The sequence below is a fragment of the Chlamydotis macqueenii genome, chromosome 4, assembly GCF_036417535.1.
Source record: "Chlamydotis macqueenii isolate bChlMac1 chromosome 4, bChlMac1.mat, whole genome shotgun sequence".
Taxonomy (NCBI): domain Eukaryota; kingdom Metazoa; phylum Chordata; class Aves; order Otidiformes; family Otididae; genus Chlamydotis; species Chlamydotis macqueenii.
In genome coordinates, this window is record NC_141559.1 from 28,082,808 (window position 1) to 28,098,551 (window position 15,744).

Below are 15,744 nucleotides of genomic sequence, written 5' to 3' on the forward strand. Positions count from 1 at the left end.
TCTGAAATAGATACAAATAGTATTTTGGGCTTCTCATCACTTGAATCAAACTACAACACTAAATTTTAGATTTTTACTCCAGAAGTATCAAAAAGAAAGAAAAAAAACACAAAACGTTTCATTAAAAGTCACAGTTTCTCCCTCTCTTTTCAATCTGCAACACAATATAGCTTTTTGTTTCTAACCACAACATTGGCTAAAATGCAATAAAATACTATGTTAACTTCTGCGTCTGAGTACTGTACTTCTGAGTACTGCATCCAGCTCCAGAGCCGCCCCCAGCATAAGAAGGACATGGACCAGTTGGGAGCGAGTCCAGAGGAGGACCATGAAGATGATCAGAGGGCTGGAGCACCTCTTCCATGAGGACATGCTGAGGGAGCTAGGGCTGTTCAGCCTGGAGAAGAGGAGGCTCCGGGGAGACCTTATAGCGGCCTTCCAGTACCTAAAGGGGGCCTAAAAGAAAGATGGGGAGAAACTCTTTAGCAGGGCCTGCTGTGATAGGACAAGGGGTAATGGTTTTAAAATAGAGGGAGGTAGATTTAGATTAGATATGAGGAAAAATTTTTTTGCACTGAGTGTAGTGGAACACTGGAACAGGTTACCAGAGAGGTGGTAGATGCCCCAATCCCAGAAACATTTGAGGCCAGGATGGACGGGGCTGTGAGCAACCTGATCCTAGTGGGGGATGTCCCTGCTCCTTGCAGGGGGGTTGGACTAGATGACCTTTAAAGGTCCCTTCCAACTCAAACCATTCTATGATTCTCTCCGCATGGTCACTTGCTATTTATTCTACCTGTGAAATTCCAAGCTGTATTAAATAAAGGTAAAATTTAGTATTTTTAACTGGTAAATCCTTAAGACAACTTGACAAAAATATAAGCTCAATCTTTTGTTTCAAGTCTCTCCTGTAAATTAATAGAATCATAGAACGGTTAGAGTTGGAAGGGACCTTTAAAGGTCATCTAGTCAAACCCCCCTGCAAGGAGCAGGGACAACCCCGACTAGATCAGGTTGCTCACAGCCCCGTCCATCCTGGCCTCAAATGTTTCTGGGATTGGGGCATCTACCACCTCTCTGGGTAACCTACAACTCGCATTATAAAAAAAATTTTCCTAATATCCAATCTAAATCTATCTCCCTCTATTTTAAAACCATTACCCCTTGTCCTATCACAACAGGCCCTACTGAACAGTCTCTCCCCATCTTTCCTGTAGGCCCCCTTGAGGTACTGGAAGGCCGCTATAAGGTCTCCCCGGAGCCTCCTCTTCTCCAGGCTGAACAGCCCCAACTCTCTCAGCCTGTCCTCATGGAAGAGGTGCTCCAGCCCTCTGATCATCTTTGTGGCCCTCCTCTGGACCTTCTCCAACTGGTCCATGTCCTTCTTATGTTGGGGGCTCCAGAACTGGACACAGTACTCCAGGTGGGGTCTCACCAGAGCAGAGTAGAGGGGGAGAATCACCTCCCTTGACCTGCTGGCCACGCTTCTTTTGTTGCAGCCCAGGATGCAGTTGGCCTTCTAGGCTGCAAGGGCGCATTGCCGGCTCATGTTGAGCTTCTCATCCACCAGCACTCCCAAGTCCTTCTCCTCAGGGCTGCTCTCGACCCATTCTCTGCCCAGCCTGTATTTGTGCCTGGGACTGCCACGACCCAGGTGCAGGACCTTGCACTTGGCCTGGTTGAACTCCATGAGGTTGGCACAGGCCCACCTCTCCAGCCTGTCAAGGTCCCTCTGGATGGCATCCCTCCCTTCCAGCGTGTCGACGGCACCACACAGCTTGGTGTCATCAGCGAACTTGCTGAGGATGCACTCTATCCCACTGTCCATGTTGCCGACAAAGATGTTGAACAGGGCCGGGCCCAACACGGACCCCTGAGGGACGCAACTCAATGGATCATGTATTATTTGGCAGCAATCTCAGGTGCGCAGAGTGAGGAAAACCTGAAACTTGAACCCAGCAGGCCATATCACAGTATTAGCTGACATATTTGCTCATGAATATCTCGATGCAGCAAAGTTCACATGCATGTGCTTGCTTTGCAGAATTAGGGCCATATTGCCTAGCCACTGCTGTTACAAGAAGTGATCATACATTATCTGTGCGGCAGAATCTAGTCTACACTTGCACATCTTTGTATCTGGAGTTATTTTCCTCCCAAGATCGTACCTTGAGATAAATTGTGCAGATCGTCCTGTCTTAGGATGTCAGGCAGATTTCGAGGGGGAGGAAGGGGTGGCCTCTTACAGGAAAAGCAGTCTCTTCTGTTCTCTTCAAGATCATCAGGTATGCTGGCATACAAACTGTCAGAACTGTTGCGAAAGCTGTATGAATCTTCATGTTCTGTGTCCTCACTGCTGTCTTCTACATCATCTTCCTTTTCCTCATCCACCTCAGCTTCTTGTTGGCATCTTGATCCAATTTCATATTGATCTCCTGGGTTCTGCTTAGCTTTTAATGGTAAAGAATGTATTATTTCATTTAAAATTTGCCATCTGGAAATACATCCTGTTTCAAGGATTCCCACAGAAGAAACACAATGGCTAATAAAACTTTTATGAACTAATACAGCAGGAAAGCTGTCAAATACATACTGTGCATGAACAGCTTTTAAAATATTTACCAGATCAACAGTGGAAGTTTTTATTATATCTTGCTACTCTGATACACATAATCTTCATGCATGCAATGTTAAACTTTTCTAGAGTTGCTGTCAGCATTAAATCACACACACTCGCCCTGCATCCATAATTTGTATTACTTGACTTTCAATGCAGCACAGTGCAACGTTTAGTAAAATAAGGCCGTAGCTCACATAGCTGTGTAGCTTGTTTTTATACAATGTGGTTTGGGTGCTTATTTAAATCTCTAAAATAAAATAAACATTGCCCCTGGGAGACATAGCTGTACTCCTGTGGAAATGGAGCTCTTCTGTCTTTAAAGGCCCACAGACCACAGAACAAGAATAGAGTGGAGGGATGTGAAAGCATAAATTTTAATCACTATGTACAGCATCAAGATTTGGGTAGTCAACCTCAGTAACATAACAGAGTAAACTATACCAGTCTGTGAGCAGACTTGCAGTCAATGCATAGCAGGTAAAACTGAGCCCGTCAGGCAGGTTTCCGTTCTGAGGGGAATGCCTTTGGCGATGCCTTTCCTTCACCACTGATTCAAATGGGAGGTCAGGGCATTTAGCTGGCTAATGCGGCCAGCTGTTACAATCCGTGTTCTTCCATGTGTCCACCCTGAGGTGTTCCCGTATACAGTGTGACAGAGACAGTGAAAATGTATCAGGGCTAACCAGGTTTCTACCTCACATTATCACAGTGTCTACCATCTACCTAGATGTCCTAAAGCAACCGGTTTAAACCTAGCAAATAAAACCCATCCTTTTAATACAGAATATGAGACAGCTGAAAAGAGAAAATTGTCAACAAACAGATAAGATAGAAACAGGATAAAGTTTAGTTTTTAGATTCATGATGCTGTAAAACATATGCAAAATATATGCCATCAGTAAATGCAAACAAGCAACTTCGTTTGCAGTTTTCAAGGGGAATGTACATGACCAGGTTATCAACAGGCTTGTCATCAATCTGTGCTTAAATGTATGAAGATCAAGCTGCAAAATGTCTACTGTCTGTGCCTCCACACAGGAGCTGGCCACACCTGTAGGCAGTGCCTTCCCTTATACAAAGGATGTTCTCTGTGAACTTGGAGAATTCAGCTGTTTTCCAGATTCAGAGTAGAGATAACAATTTTCCAGAATTTACCGGGAGGGGTGGTTGCAGTGAGGTCTGCCTTACTGAGCAATTACTTTCTTATCACCACTGAATCCCTCACTTGCCTTCCCCCTTCTCCTAGGACATGTGCAATCCCTGGAAGTTGTAGTAACATGTGGAAATTGCAAGTATTAAAATAATTTGCCCTCTCTGTTTGTCCATAATCCCACTTAACACAGCACATGCTTTGTCATTGATAAAGCTATCTAACAACATGACTTACTCACGGCTGGTTGAGTTTCTGAGCCTAACATAACCACGTAAGTATCATCGTCTTCTGCTTCCTCCTCGCAATGGGTGAAATTATCTGCTGTATTAACCTAGAAAGAAAAATAAAGGAGAACATTTGTTTTGGTGACATCATCCCCAAGCAAAGTAGTGTAGGGTCAACATGAGCCTGAGGAGAAACAGCAATATTTTCTTCTTTTGGTTCTGTCCAAAACTTACATGTGTTTTGCAGAGATTGCAGCAGAGATTTCTCTTCTACCTTCACACTCTGCTATTGACATAATATTCAACATTCTACTAAGGGGAACGTGGAGACAGAAACATCATGCATTTGCAACTATGTAGTAGTATACGCACTATAGGCAAAATGAATGTGTACATCTGGGAACATACAAAAGGACACAATGTCCTGCCATGAAGTGATACCCAAGTCTGTACAGGAAGGACTGAAGCTAACTGATCTCTCCTTAGCACTGCGCTGGGCTGTACAGGCGGTTCCCAACTCTGTTCCCAATTGTGACACACTCATAGGTAATGAGAAAGATCAGTAACAGAAAAACAGGAAGCTTACAGGACATTACAGAACAGCTCAAGGGTGCACAGAGTGCAAGAAATCTCTGGAGATCTCATCAGAAACAGTTCCTGTATCCTAGTGGTTGGTACCAAAAGCCGCATGTGCACTGAAAAAAACAGAAATAGGACTGCAAAGCATGTTAGCAGTTCTACCTCAGTGCCCAAAGGTAGTAAGGCATTGTTTCTTGTTCCTCTAGAAAGCTGTTCACACAATGCTACTCAAAATTAACCTCAGGAGGTTCAGAACAATCGGTTCTCCTAAATACCATCAATTTATTTCTTCAAGCAGAAGAGGTACAAACTCCTGCTGATCTAGAGCCGCTAAGACAGTTGTCTTAAAATATACCATACACACTTGTTAATTGCTGATTTTCAGAAACAACTGGAATTCCAAAAGGTGACAGTTTTTTTTCAAGGAAGCCAGCAGGACCTAGATTCTCACTTAAGTTTAATACAAAACTATCCTGCATAGGCACAACGGAGCCCTCAGTAATTATTCAGGAATTTTGAATCACAAAATGTTAACTCTGGGGTTTTGAATACAGCAACCCCAAAGAAGGTGAGGACACAGCATGGTCCACGTATCGCCCAGTTTGCAAGATTAATTACAAGCAGACTAGTGGACAGTGAAGTCAAGAGGAAGAATTGATGACCGCACAGTGCAGAAACCGATTCCCATCAGCTCGTGCCAGACCCTCAAGAAGTTTGTTCCTTGTGTCCTGCTGCCTCCTGGCATCCACAGCCACTGTCTCAGGGACAGAGTTCTCAAGCTAACAGCACTGTGTGAAAGGGGAAAAGATTTGAAGAAACAGTGGATTTTTCTGGGGAACAGAGAACGCCTTCTTCCCTGCTGCTCTTGTACACAGCCATCTCATCAACGCCAGTCTTAAGGCAGTGCAGCCATCACACTCAGCGTCAGGTGCCACCCTGGCCCGCTTTGCTTTGCGGCTTTAAGAGTACACCTGGATCTCCACACAGCTATACCGGCCTCCAACAACAAAGCATTAATCTCCATTTTCTACGTCCATATAATGTGCACATCAGTGAGAGAATGCCCCGTTTTGTTTGAATTTCCTCATTTTTTATCTGGTTCACCTATTCTTCATAGAAACAGGATACCTCTTAAAAGCCCTTAAGTTAGAGCTTTTCAAAATACTTATTTTCAAATTATTTAGGCCTGCATGTACTAAACGTAACTATGCACCTGAGGGATAAAATGACCTTCTGACAAGTTCTGTATTTCTCCTGTGAACAGAAGCTGTGTGCAGAAGAAATCAAGCAAGCAGAGCTCAAGATGTGTTAAGCTCTCCCGCTGTTATGGTGGAGTACCACACCAGAGAAATTCTTTCAAGGCGTTCACTTTTACCTTCGCAAACAGAAAGTATGTATGGATATATAGCTGGTAGAATGAGGTGAAAAGGGTAAGTGGAGGGAACAAATGGCACTTTCTGGTTTTCTTCTTCAGCACAGACATTTCTCAGATGAAGGAAACCTGTGACTGACAGGAAACCAATAGAATAGATATGATTAATATGCATGAATGTTTCATTTCAGAAGACTGAAGGCCCTGCTAGCTTATGGTGGCTTCTCTAATAACGCTGAATATTAGAGAATTCAGGATGCAATTCAGAAGTTTAGCCCCTGACTACACTTCCTAAAAGCCTCCTGGACCTGGGAGACACAGAAAAGCTGAATAGATGGAAACAGTGTTTAGCTAAATATGTTTACACTAGAAAAAGATTTGGTATAATACATAAATTATTGATAAAAGCCTCTTGTGACACTGGGCATGATGATATCATGCAGCTGAAAATGGTGCTTGACTCCATTGTTTTCCAATTGTTTCCTTATTAATTATCCTTTTCTTCCAGAAAATTGGCCCATAATAAGTTGAAATGCAACTGTGTGTATATACACATATCTTTTTTACACTGAGTAATTACATCTCTTGTGAGTCTAAATTCAGACACACATCTCTTTCATCTCATTGTACTGGCATTTCTTAAAAAAAAAAAGTACGTAACACAGGTTTCCATGTCTATATTGTAATTTGGGAATTCAAGCTTTCTCCTACATCTTCATTTTTCTGGATTGCAGCAATTAGGAAAATTGATGGAGAAAATCCTTACCAGTGCTTGCAAAATCCTCACTGATCCTTTTGACAAGGCATTCTCTTTAGGCTGAACTAAAAAAAAAAATTATTATTCCATGTAAGTCAGCTCCCTGACATGATATAGGGTAGCTCATAGAAGTGCACTGGAAGATTTAAATTGTTGTATGGACTAACAAAGAGTTGCTTGTGTAGACATAACTATCAAGTACAGCATTAAAATGCTTGTGTTTCTGTCTTGACAAATCTGCCATCCCTTCTGTTGATCACCTTCCCATTTCTTGCAGACTTTGCCTTCTCAAGTCACAGCTCTGTCTGTTCAGTGTCATTGTATCTGATAGCTCACACGCCGCCTTGGAAAACTGAACAAGGCACATTACTGCAGAACCACTCACAAGGCTAAACGAAACGTATATTCTGTGGGGCTCTGCAGTGAATCATTAAACACTGGAACTTAGACCTTCTTCCCTACCCGTAAGTCAGACCCTGCCAGGCCTGCCAGGATATACTTCATAGCATACTCCCCAGATATCTGCTTCAGGATGAAATGATGGTTTCCTATCGTGTGTAAAAGATGTCTGAAGAACATAATGTGTTCCTTACTTGAGACAGTATTTTCTTTCCTGAAAATAAGTGCATTACTGGCTGAGCTAGGCAATTCTCCTCTTCTTTCCAGAACAAATTAGTTTTCTTGTAGCCAGTATATCAAGCAGGAGAGCACAGAAAAGGCACCTCCCTGCAGCCAGTCTTGCAAAGCCCATTATTTATAGGATTACCGCAGGCCACATCTAAATTTTAATTCTAATCTTAATTCTAATTCAATTTTCACACCTCAAGCAGTTCATCTGCCTACCCGTTTTCTTCATTAAGCCTTTTTTCAGGGAGAAGCAAGACTTCAAGCACTAGATTAAACTGAAGGTGCTGCCTTAAATTTGTTTAGGACAATGACTGTCTAATCTTCTGGACTCTAGGGCATTTCCAACTGCCTGTTGGACAGCATTCGGGCTTGCTATGAGACATCTCAAAAATATTATCCAGTCACACTAAAGCCTGTCCTTTGAGAGCTGAGATAGATCTGGTTGCTTGGTTTGTTTATAACACGTCACCACAGCATTCCTTCTTATCACACTCCTAACATTCAGAGTCTGCAGCTCTGCCAAGAGGAGCGTTGCTCATTCATCTGCCTCCCACCACTCTGTAGCTCAGCATTCCAGATCAGAGGAGGACCTTAGTATGTCTGTCATACAGGCACAGTTTTAGGGATCATCTTCTGACTATTAAACAAAAAGATAACATTGCCAATCACCTGGAGTTGAACCTGTGCCGAACACCAGAAGAGAAAGAGTTTCTACTGTGTGGCTTCCTTGAGATGCACCAGTCTGAAAGACTCCACAGATGCCCTCTCCCTCTGCTGATTTGGAGCCCTGATTCTCCTGGGACTCTGAGAAACAAGTTGCCAAATACTGGTTAAAGCTATCACAGTCTATATGGGTAAGCTAGACAAGCTGTGAGGGGATGTGGAGCCCAGATGCAAGCACAGCGGTGCTTTTAAAAGGCTCTGATACCAGCTACGCAGGTATGTGGATGCCTAAGTCTCTGGGATCAGTGCGTTCTAAAGAATCAATCACTGTTTTCTCTAGATATCATTATGAAAGAAAACCAAGTGGACATGGACCCATTTGCACTTATACTTTCAGTATCTTTCTTTTTTTCTCTTCAGTGCCAACATCAATACTGCATACAGTGCTTTGTTAAAAGTAAAATAATCAGCTTTGAAAACCTGGAAGTAAACATAAACTGGGAACGTTTCAAAACTTTATGGAACTGGATAAGAGTATGCACACTCATAAATCACTACACTGGATTGTGGAGTTGGAATGAATTTGAAAAATCTTTCTATTATCTAAATTGCTAATAGGGTACTGAATAGGATGGGAACCAGGATGACTCTAATCAATAAGCCTTTCCATTTTGACAGTGAATCACTGACAACTAGCCTTATAAAAACATTTCTTATTACTTCTGATTTCTTGTTAGCTGCATTTGATTTTGTGCCTTGGTCTTTCTCATCATGTCCCTAAGTGCCTGTGCTACACTTCTGTCTTGGACCTCAGTAACCTGATGCAGTTTCCACTGCCTATGGACTTGATTCTCCTGTTTGGGATGGTTCTCTTACGGCACTTTCAATCTTTCCTCCACAGTGAGGTAAGATTGCACATAGACACGCTTTTTTTTTTTTTAAATCTACCACTACTATGTTGTTACTTCTCATTCTCATCATAGGAACTATATATAATAACATACCTTAGACTGCTCTCACCCACGTTACCTGTCTGGACATCCTCAATAACTTTATCTTCTTTGTTTACAAAGAAAAGAGTGTTCCAGCTATTTCCTTCACTTTAAATGTCAAAATCTTACCAATGCATTTAAAAACTCGATGGCTAAGATCTCTTGTATTCCGTTCCAGGCAGATGCTGGTGATCTGGACCTCAGAGCAAGTCTACGCATCGCTGGTACACAAACGCAGCACTTTTTCCTGTTTTCCCTTGACTGTGTTTCCTGAACAAGCTATACTCTTTCATATGAACCACATAAATTATTCAATCAGCTATCTGTTACATGAATTAATTGCAAGTCTGGTCACATAAAAGAATGGTATCCTTATCTTAATTTCTATATTTTTTGAAATTTATACAACTACCTATGTTTTTTTGAGCACTGGCCTACGTTTCTCTTCCTTATTATTTTTTTTTAGGCTAAAAATCCCCTCCAAATGAAAAATCCCCTCTGCCTTCCCACTTTGCAGACCACAATACAAACCACTCCTGACTAGCATTTAAGGTGAGATTACAGTGAGACAGCATAAGCAACCTAAGCCTCAATTTATTTCTGAGAACAACAAGCCCTAATATGATCATGAGAAGTTCTCTACTCCAATAGACAGGGATGTTTTTCATCTATTCAATTAAAAGTAATGGCATGAATACCAAAAGAAGATATGCCTGCTTCCTTCTAAAAAATTATGCTGGATTCTTCTAAAAAACGTCAACTTGTTAAAAAAAAAACACCCAAAACAAACAAAGAAGCAAAAAAACCCTCCCAGTTTCTACACCCTCTCTAGTGCACAGTGGAAAGTATCTTCCAGATAATTTAAAAAGAAAACTATGAAACTGCTTTTGCTAAGTGATGTAACTTTTCAGTAATTTCATGCCTTTTCCATGTGACTTCCTGACCTAATGGAAATCTTATTCATCTCTTCACAAACTGCACAATGAAAATCAGGACTGCTTCTCTTAAAAAAAAAAAATCAAAACCCCATAGAAAAAACTCAGCTGGCTTTCCAGCAAAATCTACTTTCATGTATGCTGTAAAGATGAAGAAACAGATCAAATACCATTCAAAATACTGCCACACTTCACATTCTTTGCCCTATATTGGCATTTCTGAACCCAAGAGCAGAAAAATATTTTCTCAAATGATTCCATCAGTTCGTGTTTCGACCCCAGCATGCTCATTTGGAAACTCAGCTCTCTTCCTTATCTAACATTAAAGCACCATTGTAATATATTTCTTACCCTTACACTGCTTCCAAGTGCCTTTTACACAGTCAACTTTGTCTGCATTTTAATGTTAGCTGTTTTTGGATGGGTGACACATCCACATTTCATTTAGAAAGGACTTAAATTCTGCAAAAGCAGGACTAGATTCCAACTCTCTAAGTCCTACCAGAATAAAGATTTTAAGGCTAACTTGACGGAGTGCTTCAGGGTAGCTCCTGACAGACAAGTATTTCTGCTTTGGTGATGATGAAGACAACCTTGGCTTCCAGTAAGAACTGATGTTGGGATGTGTGTGGAGAGCCCTTCCCAAAAGAAAGGCTGTCCTCTGGCCTACATGTAAGAGCTGGCCTACTCTATCCCAGCTGCTCCCAAAATGCAGTACTAACAGTAAAATACCACTTTCCTCTGTTACTCGATATCAAGCGGCATATTGGCAGGTTATTTGTTTCAATGGGAGGTGAATTGTGCTGGCAAAACCGAAAGCTCTGTCCTGTAGCACGAGCAGGGTGCTGGATGCCTCCCAGGGGAAGCAGCCCTCCCTCTCCTGTGCTCTGATGGCTTTATTAACCAGAGGGCTTCAGTGCATTTCTGGCTGATGTGGATAACAGATCTCACCAGGCAGGGATTACAGAGGTGGGAAACTTGCATCGCTTAACACACCACAACCATAACTAGAGCACCCTCTCACCAGGAGGGAACTCCAGCACAGAGGAGAAAGGAATGGAAATCAGGTAAGTCATCTCAGAACCTCAAGACAGAAGAAACTGTTTTCCTTAGCTGGGTGTTTCCTCCATTTCTCTGTCATAGGCATACCAGACTGTATCCTAAAGAGCCTCAGGTGATTTGCTCGTACCACTCCTCAGACGTGTCGCACTGTCTGCTTAGACCCTAGATGCAGCAACTGAAGTGGAAGGGACCTCAAATATACTGCCATTTGGCATCCATCTTTGCAGTTATCACTCCTTTTGTCTCACCCTGACTATGGTCTAGCCTATATTACACCCTTTGTCATTGGGCCTGCCAGAGCTTTCCAGAATCATGGAACAATTAGGGCTGGAAGGGACCTTTAAAGGTCATCTAGTCCAACCCCCCTGCAAGGAGCAGGGACATCCCCAACTAGATCAGGTCGCTCAGAGCCCCATCCAACCTGGCCTTGAATGTTTCCAGGGTTGGGGCATCAACCACCTCTCTGGGCAACCTGTTCCAGTGTCCTACCACCCTCATTGTAAAAAATTTTTTCCTAATACCTAATCTGAATCTAAATGCAAATGCAAGGTGAGAACTAGATAAACTCTAGGAGATATTTTCCATTTGCATTCTCAGTACTTCATGAAACACAAGCAGTCAATTTGGCAAACATTTTCTTTCTTTCAGTTCCGCTCATATCCCTGAGCCTAGTGACCAGCCATTCTGGTGATAAAAAATTTTCTAACTCTCAAGTCTGTATTAATATTACTAATATTCACATATTCTACAACGTAAAATATTCATCAAAGTATTTGAAGTGTTTAAGTATTTATTACCCATTTTTCCTAGGGCCCTGTACGAGCACCTGGAGAAATGAATGAAGAAGTCTGCTTCATAAAGTTGATTGTATGCATGAGGACAGATCCAACATTGCTGTTCATTAGCTTTATTAATGTTAAGCACTTTTACTACCCTATTACCTTGCTTGACAACTCATGCTTGCAAAAAAACAGATGAGAAAATAGAGATTTCTCTAAAGCATGAGCACAGTGAAACATTCAATACAGTATTATAATCAAAGACAAAAATCACTTGGGAATCTAACCTGGTGTTAAAGCTGGGCAGGGGGGAAGAAAGGGGGTGGAGAGAAGTTTTGCTGCACATGTCCTGCCATGAAATGCTGAAACAGAGAGCAGTTTATAAAGCAGTGTGGGCTGAGTACCATGGGGGTTGGATTCAGCCCTCGAAACACTTGGACTTGGCCTCCTGACCTAAGCAAGACTTGTCTTAGAGAAAGCCAAGAACAGCATATATTATCCTGCCAGCTGAAACTGCTGCCTTCTCCTGCTTGCTTCCCATCTGTCAGAGCAAGCTGTGTGATGTATAATGCACTCTGCCTTCTCAAAGAGCACGGCTGAGCCGTCCTCGATGTACTCCAAGCTGCTGTACAAGGCAGGCCCTCAGCTTCCTCCTCTGCTTCACCACGGACGAGGGAGTGTGTGTGCCCCAGTGCCTCAGCTCTACACCACATCTTTGGCTCCTGCACATCTCGGGCTGTGCCCAGGAGCTGCATGCGGAGCATTGCTGATCTGGAGAAGTCAGTACATACAATGCCCAAAAATGAGTTAGATGACCTTCCTCTGCTCTACTCGTTTACAGGTTAAGTGCAAGGGGGTAAAAAGTTCCTGGGATTTTTCTCACAGCTGCTGTTCAGTGCTATGTTTTCCACAATTTCCTTCCAGCTCTCTGTGCCTTATTCAGGCCCTGAGATGTCAATATAAGATGACAGCATCCACAGTGCCATTAACATCCATTAGCCCGCTGAGGGAGAAGCAACTGACCCAAACCTGCGTATGCCACTGTTGTAGTTCAGGCCCGATCGGGACCAGACTACGCAGTCTCTCTCTCACTCCCCCCACCCTCTGAGAGAATAGGGGGAGATAATACAAGAAAAACGGCTCGAGGTTTGAGATAAGGACAGGGAGAAAATCCTTAAAGTTACCGTTACGGGCAAAACAGACTCGACTTGGGGAAAGCTATTCATTTATTACTAAAAACAGCAGGATAATGAGACACAGAACAAGATAACCTCCCCTCACCCCTCCCTCTTCCCGAGCTTAACATTATCTCTACTACCTTCCCCCCCAACCAAGCAGCACAGAGGGGAAGAAGGAATGGGGGTTGCAGTCAGTTCATCACACGATGTTTTACGCTGCTGCTTCATAGTCAGGGGAAGAACTCCTCACATTCCTCCCCTGCTCCAGCGTGGGGTCTCACCCATATGCCACAGTCCTTCGTGAAACTGCTCTGGCATGGGTCATCTCTTCCACAGGGTGCAGTCTCTCCAGAATGGCTGTCCCAGCAGGCCCTCCACGGGCCACAGCTGCCTTCAGGCATCCACCTCCCCTGGTGTGGGGTCCTTCACGGGCTGCAGGTGGATCTCTGCTCCTCCGTGGACCTCCATGGGCTGCAGGGGGACAACATGCTCCACCATGGTCATCACCACAGGCTGCAGGGGAATCTTGGCCAGGAGCCGCATTACTCCTCCCCCTCCTTCTGAACAGACCTTGGCATCTGCAGCTGTTTCTCTCACAAGAAAAGTTCTTCAAAACAGGCTGGCAGATGTCTCTCAGAATCTCTTCCCATCATCCAGCTCATCTCTCCACTTCTTGCAGCCGGGCTGGACCGAGTCGGGCCCAGTCGGCTGCCTGGCGGGAGGTCAGAGAGTGAGGCCTGCAAGGCCCACGAGACCTGCGCCTCCCCCTCTGCGCCTCTGCCCCCGCTCAGCTTCTTCACATCTTCTCCTTTTTTTTTTCTGTTTTCCCCTTCTTAAATAAGTTATCGCAGAGGCGTTATCACGGAACATTCTGCTACCAATCGGCTCGGCCTTGGCCAGCAGCAGGTCCGCCCTAGGCCTGGCAGAGTCCACTGAACAAAGGGGAACGACTTCTAGCAGCTTCCTACAGAAGCGACCACCTTAGGCCCCCCTCACTAAACAAAACCACAACAGCCACATAAGTCAGGCAGCAAAAAGAATGACTACTTAAGATGACTAACTGTATTTTTGAATAAAGCTATTCGTTCTATGAACAAAAGACAATGATTGCTCCACTACTCAAAATGACCTCTCAGAGTAGCAAGCAATCATAATTTATTGCAATCCCCTCATACCTTTCTAGTTTCTAATGCAGCTGCTTACGCCATGTGGCTTTTTATCAGGTGACTGGACACAACCAACACAGCAGCGTTGCCACCTCTTAAATATATGACTTAACTCCTAACACTTGGAAGTACTGAAGGTCAGGTTGGACGGGGCTTTGAGCAACCTGATCTAGTGGAAGATGTCCCTGCCATGCATGGCAGGGGAGTGGATCTTTAAAATTCCTTTCTGACCCAAACCAGTCTCTGATTCTACCTCTACATATGATTTTCTTTCAAAGGTACGTTCCTGTTGCATAAAACTGTAGCATCATCTTTTCCAGAGCACAGATTTCTCTTTTCGAGTCATAGGTGTGTATAATTGCTTTATTTATTGGTATGGATTTCAGTTTAACTGGCCAGTTTGTGCTTTGTTTGCGTTAGTTCAAATCAGGAGTATCGCATGGTTGAGCATACTTATGTTCTGATTAAACTAATCCTAACAAATTAGAACAAAACAAACATACACTAAATTGGGTAGAAAACTGAGTAAGAAAACAGAACGACAGTAAAAATAATATTGTGACATTCACAATAATTTGTAAAATTCCTTCTTCGTACAGTTTGCCAGGACTCCCCGCAGCTACCAAATTTTCTGTAATACTAAAAGATAACAGTGTCTCATGTCAACATGCTGAAAGTATATAAATGCACACAACTACCAAAGACAGACGATTACATAGAGTAAAATAAATGAGACATGAAACACTCCACTGCCAAAATCTAATGATTTTGGGATCAGTTTAGAGTAAATGTATGACTGAAACAGATGATTTGCAGTATATTAAGAAACTAAACAAATTAAAACACCAATTAATATCCAATTTGGGGCTCAGATATTTTAATGAGAACAAAAATAATTGCTTTGTTTGAAATAATCTATTGTAATCTTAAGTAATTTCCTTCTGGGCTCTCTTGCTAAATGATTTCATTTGCACGTCCACCTTTAACTTCATCACAAGCAGATTTACTGCACTGCGTATCACTCAGCTAGCATCCCTGAACCGATCCCTATTTGCATCATTATTCTGTGTAACTTCCCACTTACTTTGTATGCCTGTCCATCAAATCATAGTAAACTTTCTGCAACTTTTTTAACTCCTGCTTTTAACTGAATTTATGAGGAAAAAAAAAAGCGCTCCCTTTGTACAAATTCACCACCACTGAGAAACAAACAATCAACAAAACACTAAGTAAAAGCTTGGTGTGTCAATCTGTAACCACATATCTCTGTGCTTTAAACATCCATTTATTATTCTACAACCTTCACAACTACAGATTTAAGACAAAAACATTACTGCAGGAAAAAGAGACTTCTAATCACAGAACTCAATCTAATGGCATATACATTTTTTTTTTTAAATCAAATCACTACAGTCTCCATTTGAAGAACTTGTGCTTGCTTTCTCTCTTGTAAGCATTTGTGCTGTTCTCTAATCTAACTACTGAGTATCAAGGGATTTTTATTCTGAGCATTCAAAAATAAAATTCCTCCTCAGACTCATTTTAGCTCATTTCTCCTTCAACGACAATTCCTGTTACTTCACTTTTCACACACCCACATGACTTTTTGAAATCTTGTAGAGTACTGATTCTGCTGA

The 15,744-nt window shown here is 42.6% G+C and overlaps 1 protein-coding gene across 1 annotated transcript in view; it reads right to left on the reverse strand.

Moving 5' to 3' along the window:
- BANK1 (B cell scaffold protein with ankyrin repeats 1) overlaps positions 1 to 15,744 on the reverse strand; it is a 151,539-nt gene that overhangs the window by 23,893 nt on the left and 111,902 nt on the right. The window contains exons 9-10 of the mRNA XM_086746705.1: positions 4,008 to 4,104; positions 2,169 to 2,450 (exon numbers count right to left, since the gene is read on the reverse strand). Of these exons, the coding sequence (XP_086602831.1) occupies positions 2,169 to 2,450; positions 4,008 to 4,104 (379 nt within the window). The remainder of the gene's footprint in view (positions 1 to 2,168; positions 2,451 to 4,007; positions 4,105 to 15,744) is intronic.